Raw genomic sequence first — 19,728 nt, forward strand, 5'->3', positions numbered from 1 at the left:
CCAATCTTGTACTATCAAGAAAGGTTTAAAGGCTTTATTAGACAGAGATTTAACTTCAAGTGTTAGTATTAGTTTTCTCTTAATTTTAAAATAATCTTCTTGTTTTCTTCCTTCCTAGTAAAACAATGCCTTATGGATATGACTGATATAATCTGCAACACATTGCTTACTGTTCAACGTGTGTTTATCAGGATGTAAGCGTTCCCCCTGTAAAACACTTCAAGCTACAAAGACTAAGTTCAAGGTGAACAGGCCTGGAACTCTTGCTTCTCCTTTGTGGAGGGCAGCTCCTTTCATTAACTATGCATCTGATGCTTCTACAATGGAGTACTAAAGAAGGAAAGTGATGAAAAATTCAGAAAACAAGGTCTGGCCACTGAGGAAGGAGGAATAGGTGGGGAAAGCACAGCTCTGGGGAGCAAGTTTTGCTCCTTAGGCAAACTGGTGATAAGACACCAGGGGCTTCACGTGGAATTTCCACTGCTTTGCCATTGCTATGTACCTCTGCATCAATCAGCACACCTTCCTTCCTCTCTCGGGTATGGGAAAATGAATGCTTCTTTACCACAGAGCTACTGCAAGGGTTAATTCATGAATGATTGAGACTGCACAGGAAGAAGGGACTGAACATGAATTTTAATCAAAATACCTCTAGTAGATGAAGGAAGTGGCCAGTATAACAACAAGTACCAGAACAGAGGGAAGATACCATTCCAAAAGGCATCATGTTCAGAAAATCCCAACAGCATAGAGGAATTAAGAAAAAAAAAAAAAATTTAGAAACTGCTCCTACTGTGGAGAACACAGGACAAAAAGCACACTTAAGTGACAGATCGTAGGGAATACAGGAGGGATAGGAATAGCTGGGCCCACACAGAATGGTACTGAATTTAGGAACACAGGTTTTCAGAAAACTGCGGTCACCAAGCATCTCTGAAATCCACCCAGAGAACAGAACCCTGGTCTCTCTTGCATTAGCTTATCTAACAGCCTGTTCATTCTTGCCAGTAAGCCTACTGAGGTAAAGACCTGATACACGAAGTTCCTTCTACAGGCCAGCAAGCTCAGCTCTATGGACCAAGTTGCCAGGTTTTATTCATATATTCAGTTCAACAGAACATTGAAGTACATATTTGGAAAAAAAAAACCAACAACAAAAAAACAACAAAGATAACAGGCTACAAAGCTGAAACTCCCCCAGTTAAGAAACACCAATTTTTTGCCCACATGTACATGCCACAGTTTGATTTTATGTCTTATAATATGATAATCTAATTATTCCCTTAAAAGGGACAAAAGATATACCAAAGATCTCCAGCAAGTCAACAGTATTTTTTGTACAGTGTGAGCACTATCTGCTAGTTGACACAATGATAAACAATGAAATGAGCACCATAACACAGAAGGGGGTTGAATTAAGACTGCCCAGACATGATCCCTAAATCAGAAATCTGGCTTGCAACCTCACCTTTTCTCTTCTGCTTCCTCAAGCACAGATTTCTGCATTAGCAAGGTGGCGACACATTTGTAATCAGTGGTCATAAATGGTCAAAACTTACAAGCAGTCTGCTTTCCCATCTAAGGATTAACTTCATTGAAGACTTCCAAAGCTGCCTTTGGCATCTGACTTTGAGCAGCAGTGCTTTGTGATTTACCTGTCATAGGTTCCTGTCCCTGGGCATTCACACATACAGCTGACAGACTGCTGTTACACGAGTATTAAAACCTGCACATTTGTTGCTTCAACCAAAATGCCTGCAATTTTTTCTAGTAGCAATGACTTAAAATAAAGGAGAGGGCAGAAAAAGTTAGAATTATTATTGTTTTTTTTTAATAGAGGCATAATTGAAAGAGTAGAATACCATGAGTTGATAATTCAGAACTGTTTTTCAAAGCAGTTATAAAGAAAGCAAAGCAGTGACCAACTGAAGCTATCAAAGTCCTGTAATTAAGACAGCCTGTTTCACACCTGCGAGGCTCCACCTTTTGAAGGCAATACGTGCTGATTTGGCTACAACATGAGTTGCAGGATTCCAAGAGAAAAATGCATCAGGATGTAAAGCGGGAAAAAATAAAGGAAACGTTAACCCATGGCACAGAGCTTTCACTTAACTCATTACAACCTCAGTGCCAAAAGCTAAATCTGAGCTTTTAGCCTTAAATAATAGAAGCAATAACACCAAAGCAGAGGGCCACCCAGCATTTTCCTCCAACACTGCAGACCATCAGTACCTTCCTACCACCACAGAGCCTCCTCCTTACTGCCATCAGCACCTTTACAAGGTAGCAATCAGCCAGCAGCTACACGCATAATGCTAACGGACAAAAATAGCATCCTCTAGAAGTTAAAATAAATAGCCAAAAAAACCAAGACCAAAAGCAAACTTTCATGCTTTGAGTTGCAGAAACCAGAACCAACCTCTCAGGCCCGGCTCTCCACTCCTTCGGGTCAGTGAGGCAAGGCACAAAGGAATGCAGCACGGCACCCCGCAGCCCTCGGCCGAGTGAGGCACCGCCACGAATCCCGCCCCACGGCGCTGCCCCTTCCCTCAGCACGAAGCCCATTCAGCCCGCAGCGCGGTACTTACGGTCTCCATGTCCGACGGGGTGCGAGGTACCCACCTCGGGGGCCACTCCAGAGGCAATGTAAGCCAGCAGCAGCACCCGCGTGCTCCCCTAGGAGGGCAGCTCAATCCGTTGTGATTTAACGCCCGCTCCCCGGGCCACGTGCCGGTGACAGGTGCTTGTGCCCTGCGCGGCCGTTACCCCCCGCCGTGCCGGCCCGCTCCACCCCACGCACCTGGCAGCGGGGCGCTTCCCGCCTAAACGGCCGCCAGCAGCGGGCAGTCCCCGCGGCTTCCGGAGCGGAGCGAGGCGCTTTCTAGAACGCTCGATGGGGGGGGGAAGGCGGTGAGGAGCCTTCGAGGTGAGATGGCTCGTCCTGTCAGTCGGTGTGTCTCCACAGAACCTGCCTCAGGATGTGAACTTACAGCAGTGTAACGCTTGGGCGAGTGAAAAGAGAATGAATCGTTATCTCCTCTTCTTTCAGAGGTTTCTGCGGCTCTGAGGGCTCTTCATACAGTGAGGAGCTGAAGGAAGAACCCTTGTCCCTTCCTGTTCACCTTCCTAAGATGCCTTCTGCTTGTGTAGAAACGTTGTGTCCAAGGTATGGATCGCTGTATGTGTGAAAAGGGCTATTACAGCCTCATTCTGTTCTGCACAAATTGCATGTGTGGGCTCCATAGAGGAACATTTAGTGAATGCAACTAGTGGCTTTGCAACGTCAGAAGCTCTGGGTCAGTTTACTTAGAAATAGTTATGCATTTACAATTTTATTGTTTGTTAAGGAAGGTGTACTTTAAAACTATCACTATATATTATCTCATGTAGCATCTGATGTATATAGCTGTATGCTCACACACTGTGTAAAACTGGAGCCTGTTAATCACTTCACGCCCTTTGCAGCATCATTGAGTATCAGTGAACCTGGTGACTAGATACAGCAAATGCACGTAGTTAATCACAGGAGAAAACATTTCCATATTCAACATAATAATGAGGCAAAAATGTGCTTTGAAGTGTATTACAGCATGCAAATTGAGGAGATAGAATGGTTTAGTATCAGGTTTAGAATTTTTTTTTTTTTTTTAAATCAAAACGATATATATAGTACCCACACTGAAATTCTTGAATTCCCTGTGTTGTTTCAGATTCAGAAAACAAACAGTTTGGGGGAAAAAGTCATATTGATTTAATCTTGCAAGTGAAGCTACTACTACTCTTTATTAATATTTAGTATTGTGCTAGAAATGTGGGAATTACACAACAGAGAAGATTTCCTTAATATTAATCTTTTATAAGTGCTTATCCAACGGTCACTGAAATAGCAACTTTTGATAAGCCCTGATGTTCTCTGAGTAAACTGGTCCTTTCAAAATGCATGTGAATAATAGAGATATTGTGGACAACTCATTCTAGTCCAAATGAAATGTACAGTTCTCCTGTTTTATCTCATAATCATCATGAAACTGATAATCCAGTGAGCTCTAGGAAGAGATTATTTTATACTTGGGATAAGTGTGTACAGTTTTTGATCCATTTAGTAAAAGAGCTGGAATGTGAATTAGTGTTTCCTTCACGGTACAGTGTTGTGTTAAACCATGGAATAAAGAGCTAGCCACCAGAATTGAGAGACCAGCTACAAATATTCCATGAAAAGTAAATCAAAACCAAATCTTTGAGATGCTTACTTGCAGTTTTTGCCCATTTTAGTATTTGTTGAATACTGGTTTCTGCTACTTTGATATAAACATAAATATTTGGGAATGCAAATATAATGAGCACTTCTGCTTACTTCAAAACATGCATTTATTAAAATGGAGAGGTGTGTGCTAGCAAGCACAGTCTCCTCACTGGAGAGCTTGGAGTCAGAGTCAGAGTTGTAAACCCCAAGTCTGTTCTTTCTACTTTTCAAAGGATGCATGAGCAATGAGACATAGTGAAGGCCGGGCAGATAGATCTGCTCCCTAGGCTAGCTAGCAGAAAGTTACAGAGAAGGTTTAGAGTTGACAATTTTTGGAAACTGTGTTTTTAAACACTTTCAGGAAAGTTGTCTTGTCTTTTGTGTTCCTGCTGCTCATTGTTGACCACTCAGAGTGGGAATGCCCAAGGAATGGGACACTGACATATCTTCAGCACCCTATCTAGGGCAGCTGGAAAAGAAAGCAAATATTTCTGGCTCAAAGGAGTTCAGGCTAGGCTACTGAGCAGGGAGAACAAAGCTGACGGAGAGATGTTTTGCCTAAGAAAAATTGTAAGTAAGTTGTGTTCCTGAAATATTAGTTCCTAGCTATTGTTCTTGTCCTACATCATTTACTGCTGACCATCATGAATAGTGAGAATGTACAGAAGAAGAACGATCAGAAGGAGCAACAGTACCATGAGAGTTATTCTTTTATGCTATGTATCATGTGAGATTGCTTCTTCAGTAAGAATTATGCTGATATGAATGATTTCATCTCAAATTTTTGTGACAAGAAGAGCCATCAACTCACCCATTCTGTCTGTGAAAGTCTCTGTGGGCAACAGTTAGAGCTGAATGACATGACAGATTCCTACATCAATAGGCTTTCAAATATGTATCTAATACTTGTGGTTAATTTTTCTGTTTGGCAGAGGAAGGAATGTGAGGAACCACACATCTGTGAGGCCCTATCAAGTATCGTTTGAAACACTTTTTTCAATCATGTAGAAATTTGTACTATGCAACGCTAAATAGAAACTCAAATATTCATTTTTTTAATCTTTCTCTTTGAATTTAAATCATGACTAAATACATCTTTGAAGTGAAAATACATGGACTTAGAAAACTTAAGTCTTCATTAGAGCATACAATCTAACTTCTTGAAACAAGAAATCACTATGTTTTATTCTCATTTTTGTTGTTCATTCATTAACACACTGTCATTGTAGACCCCAGCATGCAAGGAGACATCAGACTATCTTTTGTCTCCTTTCACCCTCTAGTTATTTTCTGTCCTGAACTCTGACAACTTTGCTCAGTCCTACCCACTCAGATGCTATTGCAGACTACAGAGGCTACATTTACCCAAACTTTGTTTAGAATACATTAAAAGAAAATATTTGTTCTTATCAGGGTACAGTAGTAGCTATGAGTCAGCCTTGTCACACAGTAATAATTACTGTATTTTAACTACATAATAAACACTCTTGATAGCATTTGATAAACAAACATGGTAAGTTGAAATCACTGTAAAATGCATCTAAGAGTAATCACTGTTCTAACCACCAGGAAAAAAAAATCGTGTAATTTATGCCAGCTGCACATTTTTGTTAAGCCACTGTAATTATAAAGATTCTTGCATGAAGCTTTGGTAGAGGAATATTTAAAAATTTTATGTATACATAAAGCAGCAAGTAAATTCAATAGAATGAACAAGTGTCTTAAAATCATAGAATCACAGAATCATAGAATGGCTTGGATTGGAAGAAACCATAAAGATCATTTAGTTCCAATCCCTGTGCAATGGACATGGTTACATGTTTTCCTCTCACCAGCTCAGGCTGCCAAGGGCCCCATCCAACCTGGCTTTGAATGCCTGCGGGGATGGGGCATCCACAACTTATCTGGGCAGCCTGTACCAGGGCCTCCCTGCCCTCTGAGTAAAGAATTTCCTGCTAACTTCTAATCTAAATCTCTCCTCTTCAGTTTAAAACCATTCCTCCTACTCCTATCACTATCAGACCATGGAAAAAGTCTGTCTCTATCTTTTTTATAAGGTCCCTTTAAATACTGAAAAGCTGCAATGAGGTCTCCCCTAAGTAGAAAATTTAACTAATGCCAAGGTGACCTCATACAATTTTGCATTTCTGGCATTTTGGCTCACTCACCACAGCTTGCAGATAAGATGGATGTGTGACCAACTGTAAAGAAATAAACAGGCTAAACACAGAGCTGTAAGTGATACCATGCTGTTTAACTTCTGGTTCATCTTGTTTCCTTTTGTACCTTCACTGCAGATGAATGCACGAAGTTATGTTGTCATTCACCTAGACAATGGGTTAATAATGCAATCCCAGCTACAGAGTCTTTTGTCATAAGCCAGCAGAGAGGTTCTGCAGTCCGTAAATATGGCTGGCAATGGTGAAACTGGGAACTTCAAGAAATAACAAGTTATTGGCTTATTCTGTGGCTGGCAATAGCGTTATTACTTTGTACAATTGTCCTTATAGGAGATGGAAAAAAGGTGTTGTGACAAAGTATTAATGAATGCTACCTTTCATTGAGGTGTATGAATATATGCATATTCTTTTCAAGGACGTCATCTTTGGGGGATAATGTCAAGCTCTTTCAATCCAGAGAATGTAGCAAGAATTTCATGTCTGCTGCTGGATCTATGCCAGGTCTATGGCTCTTTTCCTTTCCAGTGACAATGTCTGTAACTAAATTAGCAAGAGAAGAGCAGTTTGGAATGTTGCTTTCTTCAGGCTATACGAATTATGAATGAGACTCCTTGTGTGCTCCTCTACCTCCATGCAGAGAAATTCCAGGCAGTAAGAGGACCCCCTCCAAGCCAATCAGTGGTCAGCATAATTCCAGTGTTTAGAAAGAAGAAAGTTTGAGTCATTGTGACATAGTGATTCAGGCAACACACTCTGAGGCAAACCAAGATTTTTCTAGCTCTACTACAGCTATGCTAGCTGTGTATGTCAAGCCCTCACAAATTATATGCTCTTCTGTATCATTATTTTCTTTAACTTTGAACTTCGTGTAGTAAATGTTTTAGCACATGGAGTTACAGACTAGTTAGGTTAAATTCATTTGTAGGGAAGATGTTTGAAAGAATTCTAACAGATTAGGAGAAGGAGTATCTAGTAAAAGCATCCTTCAGTTTGATTAGTTGTACACACATGGTTTAGGAAAAAAGAAGGCATGCTTCACTAGTCTTCTGAAGCTCTTTGAAGATAACACAGCCAAGATAGGGCATACAGTGGACATTACGGTTTTAGATTTTCAGGAGTCATTTGACAGTGCTTTACCCCAGAGATTAATGCTTAAAGAGAGGGGAGTGAAGGGGCAGGAGAATTGTTTGCTCATTAAATTGAAAAGTAGTTCTAAGCAACAATGATTAGGAGCTAAAATATCATTTTTATGGACCAGTAGAAACAGAATTTCTAAGGCTGCAGCACTTTTGTATATCAGGATTACTAGTTTGCATAAGTGGTTTGTATGGACCTACTCTTCTGAGAAAGTAATAGGCTCATTAGCGTTCATTTTTAGTACTAAGAAGTCCTAACAGGATTTGTAGTCAGTGTGCAAAGTACTGTGTATGTTAGGAATATGGAATACAAGTGGATGGGAAGTATTGTTTTCCTCATTATGTAGAGGAGGTTCTGAGGTCTGGGCAAACTGAGCAACAGTAGAATCAATAGATCAGATGAACAAACACGTTTTCTTAGGCATTAGACCAGCTTTCTGAATTAGAGATGATACTTCACAGGAAACAGTAAATTGCAAACAGTGAAATCATGCACCGTAAAGCAAATATTGCCGACAAATGTGGAATGTGTTTCCGAATAAATACACGTTCTATCCAAAATAGAGATGTAAAGTTTATTGTACAAGTGCATATTGCAGCATAAATTTGATATGCAGTTGTAAGAGTAAGTTGTAATTTGATATGTAGAATATGTTTAGAACAGTTAGTGCTCTGTGATATAAAAAGATCTTGCAAAAAATGGTGCAGCATTCCTAATTGAAACTTGCTGGGTTCAAATGTGACTTTCTAAGCTACAACCACATCTGAAGTGTTTCTAAATTACCATAAGAGAACCAAGTGGCAAAGAGTGCTTTTTTTTTGGACCTATAACATATAGATAACGGTACAGCAGTGATAAATTGAGTGTGAGAATCACTATGTGTACAACCTGGGTTTGAAATACTAAACTTTGCAAGATGTGAGCATGACCACACACATCAAAAGGATGTTCCAAGATGCTGGCTGACTCATTCTGTACATGTACTTCCCAGCATTAAAAGTTTAAAATCTTAAGTGGTAGGTAAAATTTTCCAAGGCACTGCCTAAAACTGTTCAAAAAATAAACAAACAAACAAACAAAAAAGCAACAAAAAAAGATTACTTTTAGACTAGAGATCCATTTTACATTCCTAAATGCCTTTTACTTTGTAGAAGCTTTCCTATCCTTTTGCTTTATTTCTGAGTGCCTAAGAATCCTGCCTGACTACACTTCTTATGCAGGATCTGAAATGACTCCGGCAAAGGAGACTTCCTAAGACTTCTGCATGGATAATCCTAGTTAACTTTTCAGTGTTCCTCTCTGCCTGATTGTAGTCTGCTGACTTTGTGCATGTAGACCCATAACTGGCACGTAGATGTGGGTACAAATACCTGTGAGGGTGTTGAACTTGTAGTATTTGAACTGTGTGATTTAAGTTCACACGCTCTTCCATCTTGGTAAACATCATGTAATTTTAGATAGCTTGCTGCTCAATGAAAAGGAGATAAGAAAAGCCGTACCCAAAGTGAATAGTGAGCATGGATTAGTTTACACACTGTAAGTTCATGCCTTTCCTTACCTCACAGTGAGTGCCTGGAAATAAATTGTTCTCGTTGCTATGCCTAACGTGTTGAATGACTGAGTGACTGCAGGAACTGATCCACTCATTACCTAAAAGAGCTCTTCTTCACTTAAGCTGTGCAGGATAGAGATGTTGATCTTGAAGACAGCAGCTCTAATCCTAGTTCTTCATCAACGTGATTAATGCAATTAAGTGTGAGACCGTCGCTTTCTTCCTGCAAGATGACTGTGGTAGGGTCTTACAATATGACTGATATAGACATTAGCCAGACTTAGGTTTGAAGTGCCACACCTCTTGTATGGTATAAATAGGTATCGAAGTTAGAAAAGCTGCTCAGTGTGCTGTTATTGCTTGTGTTATGTCCTAAAGGAACATGAGTCAATCAATAATTAAGCCACAAAGTATTGCCTGTTGACATGGCAACATGTTCACAGATGTGACGTGAACTTAATGTCCTTTCATGTCTCCTGTGCAAGTAAACGTCTCCGAAGCTCAGTAACAAAGAAAAGTAGCTGGCATTGCCAGGGAAAGATGGAGTAAACATAAAAAACTAAATCATGTCTCTTATAAAAATTGATTATTTTGAACCTTTTCTCTCTCTAATCTGCTGTGTAGATGCTTTCTGATTATTATTATTATTATTATTATTTTTAGAACCGTTTCCTAATCAGAAAATCCCCGATCGCTTATTGCCAAGTCTTTTTCAGAAGCATGAAACAAACTTCCTTATGGATCATTTTCATGATTGCCTCTTTCCCATGTACTTCACCCCACCCACATTTTTTAATGGAGCTGGATTTTTTAGGTCACTGCTCCTTTAAGCAAGACTGTCCAGCTCCAAGAATAACATTAGCTGTTGCACTACAGATTAGGGGTTGGCATGTAGGTCCGAATGTGAAGTTGTCACCATTGTTCTGGAGATGAAGAAGCAAAGTTTGTGAGACATCAGCATCTGTACATTGGGATCAGTTTTACTGTCCGCTTCTGCAGTTTCTCTGCACGTGCTCCCACTCTCACATTCTCTCTGTTTGCCAGTTACCCTATTCTCCTCTTGGCTTGCATGTGTTTCTTCCAGGCTTTCTGCAGCAGATGTTAATAGGCCTCGCCAGCAGCCAACATGTTTTGTTTGCCACATGTGTTGCTACCTGTGTCACAATGGGTGAGGTTCTTTTTTCTTTTTTTTCCAGGGCATCTTTTTACTTCTGCCTCACTTGGTCTCTTGATCTTTCACACATTAAAAGTTTACTGCACGTTTTTTTCCTTTGGGAGCTCGGTGTCCTCAGTGCAGAGGACATGTCCAGTCCAGCAAACTGCGCTTTTATAAGATTGCTTCAACAATGTTTGTGCAACCACTTTGCAGAACTTTGTTATTCATGATTTTATCTTGCCACTTGATATGCATAATAGCTTGAAGGTGCCGTTGATTAAATTTTTCCAATGCTTTGATGTACCAGTACCAGCATTTCCATGTTTCTCAGCTCTGGAGTAAGGCAAGAAGTAGTACGCTATTGAAAAGTTACAGATTGGTCTTATGTCTAATAGTTTGCTATTTCCAGATTTATTGGATTAAATTCTCTATCTCAGCCCATCTAAATGTACAAAAACTAGTTGAGGTAAGAAAGCCTATTATTTTGTAGTTAGGGATAAACATTAGATACAGAACTTAAACTTCAGAATTCATGTAAAATTTTTGATAGATTCTATCTTATAAAATGACGCAGCTACAGGCTGCTGCTCAGCTGGGCAGTCTGAATGCTTAGTGGGCAATATACCTTTCAGCTGGTATTAACCCTAACCTTCCAGACAAAAGGTATGTGGAAAACTAATAAACATCTCAGTGATAAAGAGACAGACAAGACTGCTAAAAGAGCAGGATGACCTCACTCTTCTTTTCTCCTCTGCCTTTTATATATGTTTTCTTCAATGTCCTGTGCAATTTCACATCTGTGGGCAGATGAACTTTGTGGGGTTTTTTTTTGTTGTTGTTGTTTTGTTTTTTTGTTTTTAAGACAAAGAAACCTCTTCTGCTTCTACCACTTGCCAAGTCAACTTCAGCAACAGAACTACTCCAGCAGTATAGTTTGAGTAAGGTCTGGAGCAATTCAAGAAAACTTGAGGTCCTTAATAGCATTCTTTGGGATTTGTGCCTGAGCCAAATGTGCAGCTGAATGACCTGTCTCCTGTGCCCTTAATAAATAAATTGCTCACTGGCTGTGTTGCTTGCAAACTGACAGCCTTCAGGCAATGCTCTCTTGTCCTTTGTTTGAAAGGCAGGTTTGTCTGAGCTGGAGAAAAGGGCCAAAATCTCCATTTTAAGTAACTGAAATGGCAGCTATCTTTGTTACTTTTATTTACTGAAAAATAATATTGTCATGCCTTAGCTTTTTATTCAGAATTCTTCCATGAATTTTTAACACACAAATCAGTTCATAAGCTTTACAATGCATATAATTTACAAACAGAAGCTAGGCATTTAATGGAATATCTGCAGGCACATTCTAATTATACCTGAACAATAGTCAACAGGGAAGGGAGTGATGGCAGCACCATTAGGAAATGAGAGGCAGGACTGCTATCTATGCAAGACTTAACTTGATGGGAACTCAGCTATTCTCATGGCAATTCCAAACACTGAAATTATACTGATTTAGTACTGAGTGTTCAATCACAATAACATTAGCTATTCTTTCTTTCTTTCTTTCTTTCTTTCTTTTTTTTCATAGGAGATTTTAGTTTTAAAGTATGACACTGACATAAATGAGACTAATTGTCTGGGAGAGATTTATTCCAGACAATACAATTGGAAAGACAAGCATCTCACAAGAAGAAATGAATATGTTCCTTTAGTTCACTCTCCACCACATGCATGTTGGTTTTAAAAAATACAATAGATTGTTGTATTTTTAAATGCACCCAAATCTCTTCTAAGCTGCAAAGCAAACTTCTTTCATTTGCTATTCGAGCCTTTCATTTGTTTTTCAGATTACACTCTTTCTCTCCTTCATGCATGTGACCTTACTAGCCCCATCTACTGGCTAAGCACCAGATAAGAGAATTAGCACACACCTCTGGAGGCCTGTGCTCTAACTGGGCTTCCACAAAATTGCTCCTGAAAGAGTAGTGCTTTTTCTGACACAAAAGAAAAAAAAAATAAATAGAAAACTACACCTAATAGGCAAATCTCATGAAGTCCATTGTTTCTGCCAGTGTTGGTCCATTTTGTTAATGATGAATAGCATCCTTTGTTGTTATAGGATCTTAATTTCCTAAAATATTTTACGACTTGCTAAAGGAAGAAGGCATTAAAACTGGAATAAAGCATCAGGTTGAACGTAAAGGGCAATACTCACTGCAAGAGGAACTAAGCAAGGATTTGCTTTCAGACGCTTTGTATCAGCAGTGCCAAGAGTACTGTGTTCTGCAGAATTTGCCTTACTGCTACTCTTCTCTAGGTATCCACTTGTGTTGAGGATATGATACTGGGCAGGAGAGACTTTTGTGTCACTCAATGGGATCATTTTTCTGTTCTAATGCCCTTTCAGAAAGAACTCCTGATGTTATGTTGTGCAGCTGTGGTACCACGTGTTCAGCGTGGGTATAGAGGAGATCCAAGAAGTATGAAAGTATGAAGTATGGAACTTCAAAACCACGATGAATTTCGTATTGCACTGGCACATATTCAGAAGTTCTTGCAAGTAATCTGTGACTTATCCATGTATTAATACCGAAATACATGAATAGTTGAAAAAGATCAGATATATGAAGTCCTGTCCAGTGGTCTGGAAAGGGAAAGGAAGAGGAAACCTGGAAAAAAACGTTGGGAGATGTTTGTTGATGCTCCAAGATGCAAACATCTGATCCAAGTCACTCTGAAGAAAGAGTTGAGACAAGAGAAAAGGATTAATGCATGTAACCTTTGCTACAGTCAGTAACGGAGCCCTAAACTGCATTATAATTTCTGATGCTGTCCGTTGCAATAAAGATCACCTTAATTCTTTTGCCATATACAGCAAGATAAAGAAGTTTACTCCAGTGACTCAATTCAGAGAGAATAATTCAATAGCTTAACAAAGAACTAACAGAAAAATAACTTACTGCTACCATCCTACTAATCCATGAATCCTGGTCTAAGAACCTGGACATTTGGGGGAGTTATGAATCCTACAAAAGGAGGACAAGTTAGAAGTCACTTATGATATGATGAGCTCACCTGTATAGCAATCTACATTTTCTTATGGCTATGAAGAGATTTGATCTTTGCAAGGAAATACCACCATTGCTCTGTTGATAAATCAACGTTTACAAAGCCTTGTGAACTCAGGTCAGTAAGGAAATGTTATCCTTGCTTATAGACTGGTCTAAAGATACAGTAGGAGTGTGTATCAAAAGGAACAATCTTTTCAAAAAGATGAACTACAGGATTGTAACATGCTCTTTCAAAAGCTTTCAAAACTCAGTTGCTAAAATTTTCTAAGTAGCTGAATGTTTTAGGTGAGTTTTAGTAAAGTCAAAAGGACTTGTGGTCTGCATTCACATACTTGCTTGTGAAAATACCATCTCTGATCCATGTTCTATAATAAATAGCACATGATTTACAGGACCAAAGAATAGCTTCCTGGTGAAGATCATGCACAAGCAGTGCATTCCATGGAAAATTCTCTGCTGATGTCAGTGCAGAAGATACAACACAGAATTCCCTTAACTGCATTAAAACAACACAGATGATTTTAAAAGGAAACCTGGGAAATGCGCTAATCATATGTTCAAGGTCAGAACTGCCCGTTAGTAAGAGTGTTCATGTGATGTCTTTCTTAGTGTTGAAGAAGCTGCTCTTTATTCTTCCAGATGCACTTAGCATAGTTACCTCAGCAAATCCACCCTGGTGCAGCCTTACCATCTGCTGCACTATTTCCCTCTTGCAGAGGTGTTCTTTAGTGAACGTGTGTTCTGTGGTCACAGCTAGTCCACTTTATGCACGACTGCATTTCTTTACAGACTCTAAACCCCAAAGCCTCAAGGCACAAGTGCCATGTGTATACTGGATGGAAGCCTGATCCTTCAATGGATAGCTCAAGTGATTATGAGTTACTCACTTGTGAAATCCTGAAATAGTATAACCTAAAAAATCAGCTGATCATAAAAACGTCGATTTCTCTTTTAAAAACAATTTAGTCATGGAGTTTTAATGTTGACTGAAAGATGTTCAATTTTTTTCTATACCTTGGGAAACAAATCCATGTATAAAGATTTTCCTTAAGAATTCTGACCTCTTAAATATCACATAAAGACATATAGAAGGAAACCATTAAGAACAGCGGGCCTTTGACTTTGTTTTAGTATGACTGGCAGCCAACACTGCAAAGATCTGGATATGTCTTTTCCCAAGACTAACTAATCCTTGCTTCTTCTTCAAGAACAGTATTCACATCTTTCTGCATTCAGTTGAAAAACAGGTGGCTCAGATCAGCCAAATCTTAATCCTAGTAGGCCTTGAACTTACTGAACTGCTCTTCCAGTGGCTTAGAAGTTTTCTTTTCCTGCCTCTACTATAATTAGTAATGATCTGACACGCAGACGTAGATACACTCACATGTGCACTAATAAACACAAATAGAAAACATAATAAGCTAAGATGTTAAAACCAGAAATCAATCAGAAATGCAGAAAACAGTGTTTTTTTAATGTGGTAAGGCAAAAAATGGTATTTCTACCGAACAAAGGCAGAGTCAGTATTTTGGTTAGCCTTACGAGTCTGAAACGAATGCTCCTCATTATCCATTGATTAAAGAGAAGACAATTTCCTAATCTCCATTCATTTACTGAACAGCTGGACAAATCCCAATAATTTAAAAAAATTATTACCAAATGTTTAGAAATATACCGTGCTCTGCCTGTTCTGAGTCTTCTATCTGCATACTCTACAATTGGATTACCTGAGATAACCAGCTTGTACTCAAAGCAGCACACTTATTTTGATTATCCAAACTTAGTTCCTATTTCTAAAATCTGAAACTGCCCACCACGAGTTTTGAGTACTGAGACCACTTAAGACAGTTTTCCAAATTACAACTCATTAAGCCTTCTTTTCATGAAACTCTGCTTAACTGTGCATGTGCTGATTGTTTTCTTTGTCATCTGACTTTCAGACTGGTTACTGATCTCCTTTGATATACTGTACATGACATCCTAACAAAATCAAGTCTTTAATCAAAATGATGAGGATTCAAATGTGTGCCACTGTCAGACAGCAGGGTAAGGCTAACATGCAGCAGATGTGTACTTGCAGGTCAGATGGAATGAATGGATTTAAGACATACAGTTGGTACAATCTTTAGTTTAACCCTAGATCTGATTTTAAAACCCAGGCAGAACATTTTCACAGTGAGCCGTGTTGTTTTTAACTGTCAGCTGGCAAAAGACCCACACAAATATTTTATCCATGTGATAGATTTGACAAGCCTTGAAAGTGACAATCAAGAAAGCAACAGGTATTTGTTTCAGGGAAAGGAAAAAATGGCTTGGGAACTGAATTTTACTATTTTGCTTTATGACAAAACCACCTGCATAAGTAGTTTTGTGAAAATATCTTCCATTTCATGTTACTAAGCTATAAGATGTGGAAAAGCAGAAAATACAGCCATAGGTTTGGATAAAGAAGAGCATTCTGTTATTTTTTTTTCCCTTATTTCATGAGTAATCGTTTTACAGAAGTTTTGTATCAGGAGATGTAACTACTGAAAATGTTGCCCCACCTTTGTGATCCCAGCACATTTTCATGACACACTGAACACCTGAAAGTCACAGTGACAATATGCACCACTATGGGAGAGTAACGCATAACATGAAAATGTACGGTGCTGTGGTGAATAAGGGTGTGAAGTTCAGTTTGTATAATATATATCATTATAGATATTCACGTATTGATGAAGAGTTTGTAAGTCCTATAGTATTTAAACATCACAGAGCATAGTTGCATGTCACACAGCAGTCCCTATTCTATTCTGTTAGCATATGCTGATATGTCAAACACCATAACTTCAAGCATCTGCACATTCTAGAAGGCAATCTATGCCATTTGTATGTATATGATTTTCACCAACAGTGAATGCCAGTGAAAACTCACCAAATTGCAAAATATTCTGGACCCAAACTATGTTCTTGAGGCCATGCATGCAATGGTGCACTTTGTAGGGTTGATGTGCTATGGTCAGTGCAGAGTTTGAAGTGCACTGGAAAATTTCTAATTTAAGCTATACATATTTTTTTGCAATGAGGAATATTATCTTAGCACTCTCTCTTATCGTCTTTGGTTTCCACAACTGAGTATATGAACTTCAGGCTGAGGATCTAACCCAGGTATCAGACTCACAAAGATAGATTCAAAAAAGAAAGAATCGCGCATTATTGATAACCATCAACTACAAGCTAGCCTGTGACAAAGAATGTTCTCATAACACTCAACACCTACTCTTCTGCCTTGTAATCTTATGTCTCTGTGTGGCTCTACAGTAGTGATATTAGCTCCCTCCTCTCACACACCTTATGATTCTTCCATCCAGTACCTCAAATCTTCCATCTGTGCCTTCTTGTCCTCTCTCATTGCCCACAGCATCCTGAGGTCTCTTTGCTATCCCTAATTACTAGCTGGGCAAGAGGCAACACATCCTGTGGCTGCTTATGAGATGTGTGTGTGTTGATTGTCCGGCTGGCAAGCCAGACAAAACAGAACTTTTGAGTTCATGTTGCAGTTTTTCCCTTAATGAGCCAGTCATCTATCTAGTCATCAGTTTTCATGTAGCTGGATATAATTTAATATCTTTGAGGTCACTACTCTTTTATCAAATTTTTGGGATTGGTCAACAGATTCAGAAGGCAGTGGGAAAGACAGACAACAGAGTTGCATAAGCTTGGGATGATCAGGATAGAAAAACAGTAATGCTTTCAGAATACTAGACTAAGCTAGTGTGCCACTTAGGTGTGTACTCACTAGACTAAACTAGACAAACAGATTCAGAGATCAGATAGGTTCCTGAACACTGTAAATAATGCTACCCCAGGAGTGGTTCCAAGGAGACTTGCCCATGTCAGCACACTCTCATTGCCTTTCCTTCCACATTCTGTATCACAGAAATAACTTGGAAACTAGGACAGTCTCTAAAGCCCATAATGCTAACACCTAGGGAAAAGTTTTGGTGCTGTAGAAGTGTGCAACAGAAACCTCACGGGATGCATTTGGGAAATAAATTTTGAAGAAGCAGTAGTAAAACCAGTTGTTGCATTTAGTTCTTTGCTGCATGAGAACTAGTCATAGAGTTCTGGTCACACAACTGGTACGTATTTATTCTTCTAGGCTGAATATGTAGGCTTCAAGTAGGTTGAATTTTATTTGGTGTTCAGGAGCTCCTGCTACTTGCTCCATGAAAGATCAACATCTTGGGATGACCTCTGGTATACCGAAGGTACAGGCCTGTCCATTGGAACAAAGTGCTATAAATGAATTATTGATGTTAATTCACTGAAACCATGGACTTAAGAGTGGTTACAAATTTAATCCGCAGGATTTTTTTGTCATAGTCACATTTTAAACTCTTATTTTGAAAAGACTTACTAAACTTTTCTTCCCTATCAACACAGTAACACAACATACTATGTTTGAATTTTCCTTATGTAAGTAAATTCAAACAAAGATTCTAAAAACAAATGTTTAGTGCACTGCTTCACCAGTGTAAGAATTACCAGTTGGGATCACAGGATTTTTCAGATCTTTCTTTTTATTTTTTTTCATTTCTGATGCTCAGGTTTCCAAACTGCTGTGGTTAGGTAAGAATTTCAGCTTTCATTTAAAAGTTAAGTCTCAGAAGCTATAAGGTAAATTAAAAGAAAAACAGATAGATATTAATCTTGTGATGTTCGATCCAATTTTGTGTTTTGGGGAACTGTCTTCTGGTTTTTGAACACCTGGGTTTGGCAAGGCTACTATCAAGCCTAGCATAACACAGCCAAAGATTTTTCTCACTGTTCCCCTCCCATCCCCTTTCAGGCATACAAACTGATCTGGACACAACATTTCAACACATTTTTTTTTGTATGGAAGATGGCTAGTGACTTAGTGAAAGGGGAAATAAAATCCCTAAGAGTCCAAATAAGTAGCTGAATGAAGTACTCTCCACAAACAGAATGATTCTAACTATAAAAAATACGTTAAAACAAATAAACTAAAATATATTTTTTTATGTGTAAAATATTTAAGATTAATTCCTCTACTTACTCGCCCAAGTCCATGTTTAGGATTCAGTATTTCAACAGACCTGATGATGGCATAACTGCTATTTTAGGAACTATCACTTCTCCTACTTTGATAAGTGCTTTGACAGCTTTAGGATTATTTACATTAGAAAGGTTTTACGTATTAGTACAGACAATATAGGAAAGAACTTCCAGGTTGGGATTCTGTACTGTTAATCAGCAAAGGAGGGCAAAAAGATGAGCGTATACTTTTAGTTAGATTAGTTTGGCTGTTAAGTTCCTATATTCCGAGACCCTTTAGGACTGAATCCAAAAAATGCAATGTGTTCTGGCAATCAGTAGTTTAAATGAAGCAGACCACACATTTTCAGTTTTTTGCTAAATAAATTCAACATTGGAGTTATTTTCCAGCTCTGAGTCCTTTATATCTAAATATCCTGAAGCAGTGCAACACTTATTTTTAATCCCAAAAGAGAAAACAGAAGTACTGCAGAAGACCTTGAAATGAGGGAAGATTAAAAATGCTGTTTTAAAATTATGAGATGCCACTTTGACATTTGCAAGCACAGTTTACTGATGACTTGGGATTATTAAAAGTTTAATTTTGATAAACAGTTTAACTTGATATGAATTAAGGAACATTTCAAAATATCTACTTTTGTTATAACGCTCTCTGTGGGTTTCTGTGAATCTTACTATGTACTGAACACACCAAAGTGACAGAGGAAAAGCTAAGGACTATCAAATAAAAAAGTATTTAGGGATTTCTATAAATGTCTGTTCTTTCAACAGTTTCTGCATCATACTAAATACCTTGAGACCTCTGTCCGTAGGTTAGGCAGCTGTTTTACGTAAAAAGATATTTGTATGCTGTGAATTCATTATCAGATTATGAAAGGAAAGATTTCATGTGCGCTGAATGGCTTTTATTGTGGCAAGATACAATGCATGCTTTTCAGTTTCCCGAGTTTAGTTTCCTGAATTTTCATTTTGTGACTTAAAGTTTTCCTTAAAGACCAAAATGCAGTGAATGGTAGAACTAGAGAGCTCAGAATGTTGGTAATGAGATATGGAGCCCTTTCCTTCTAGGTCACTGGCATGAATTTGACCCTGGTTAGTAATAATGGAGAGTCATTATCAGCTGGTGACTGTTTGGTGGCCTACGACACACCAGCTGGTGGTTTCACTTTGTGTAATGACCCATGGCTTCATACACATACACACAGCCTTCAGTGAAAACATGTGCAAATAGCTTGGAAAATACCATACATCTCATGACTGAGCTTCAAAACTCAGGCTGAAAGGTCATCTGTGGTGGCAATTAAGAGAAACAGAGAGCAAGGTATGCACCAGTGCTCGCA

At 38.7% G+C, this 19,728-nt stretch overlaps 1 protein-coding gene across 1 annotated transcript in view; it reads right to left on the reverse strand.

The window, feature by feature from the left end:
* BNC1 (basonuclin 1) overlaps nucleotides 1-2,645 on the reverse strand; it is a 69,153-nt gene extending 66,508 nt beyond the window's left edge. The window contains exon 1 of the mRNA XM_042876044.1: nucleotides 2,589-2,645. Within this exon, the coding sequence (XP_042731978.1) occupies nucleotides 2,589-2,597 (9 nt within the window). The 5' untranslated portion in view covers nucleotides 2,598-2,645. The remainder of the gene's footprint in view (nucleotides 1-2,588) is intronic.
* Nucleotides 2,646-19,728: the final 17,083 nt, after the last annotated feature.

This window comes from Lagopus leucura, unplaced genomic scaffold (assembly GCF_019238085.1).
Source record: "Lagopus leucura isolate 7727_CA_CO unplaced genomic scaffold, USGS_WTPT01 Super-Scaffold_100015, whole genome shotgun sequence".
In the NCBI taxonomy this organism is placed as follows: domain Eukaryota; kingdom Metazoa; phylum Chordata; class Aves; order Galliformes; family Phasianidae; genus Lagopus; species Lagopus leucura.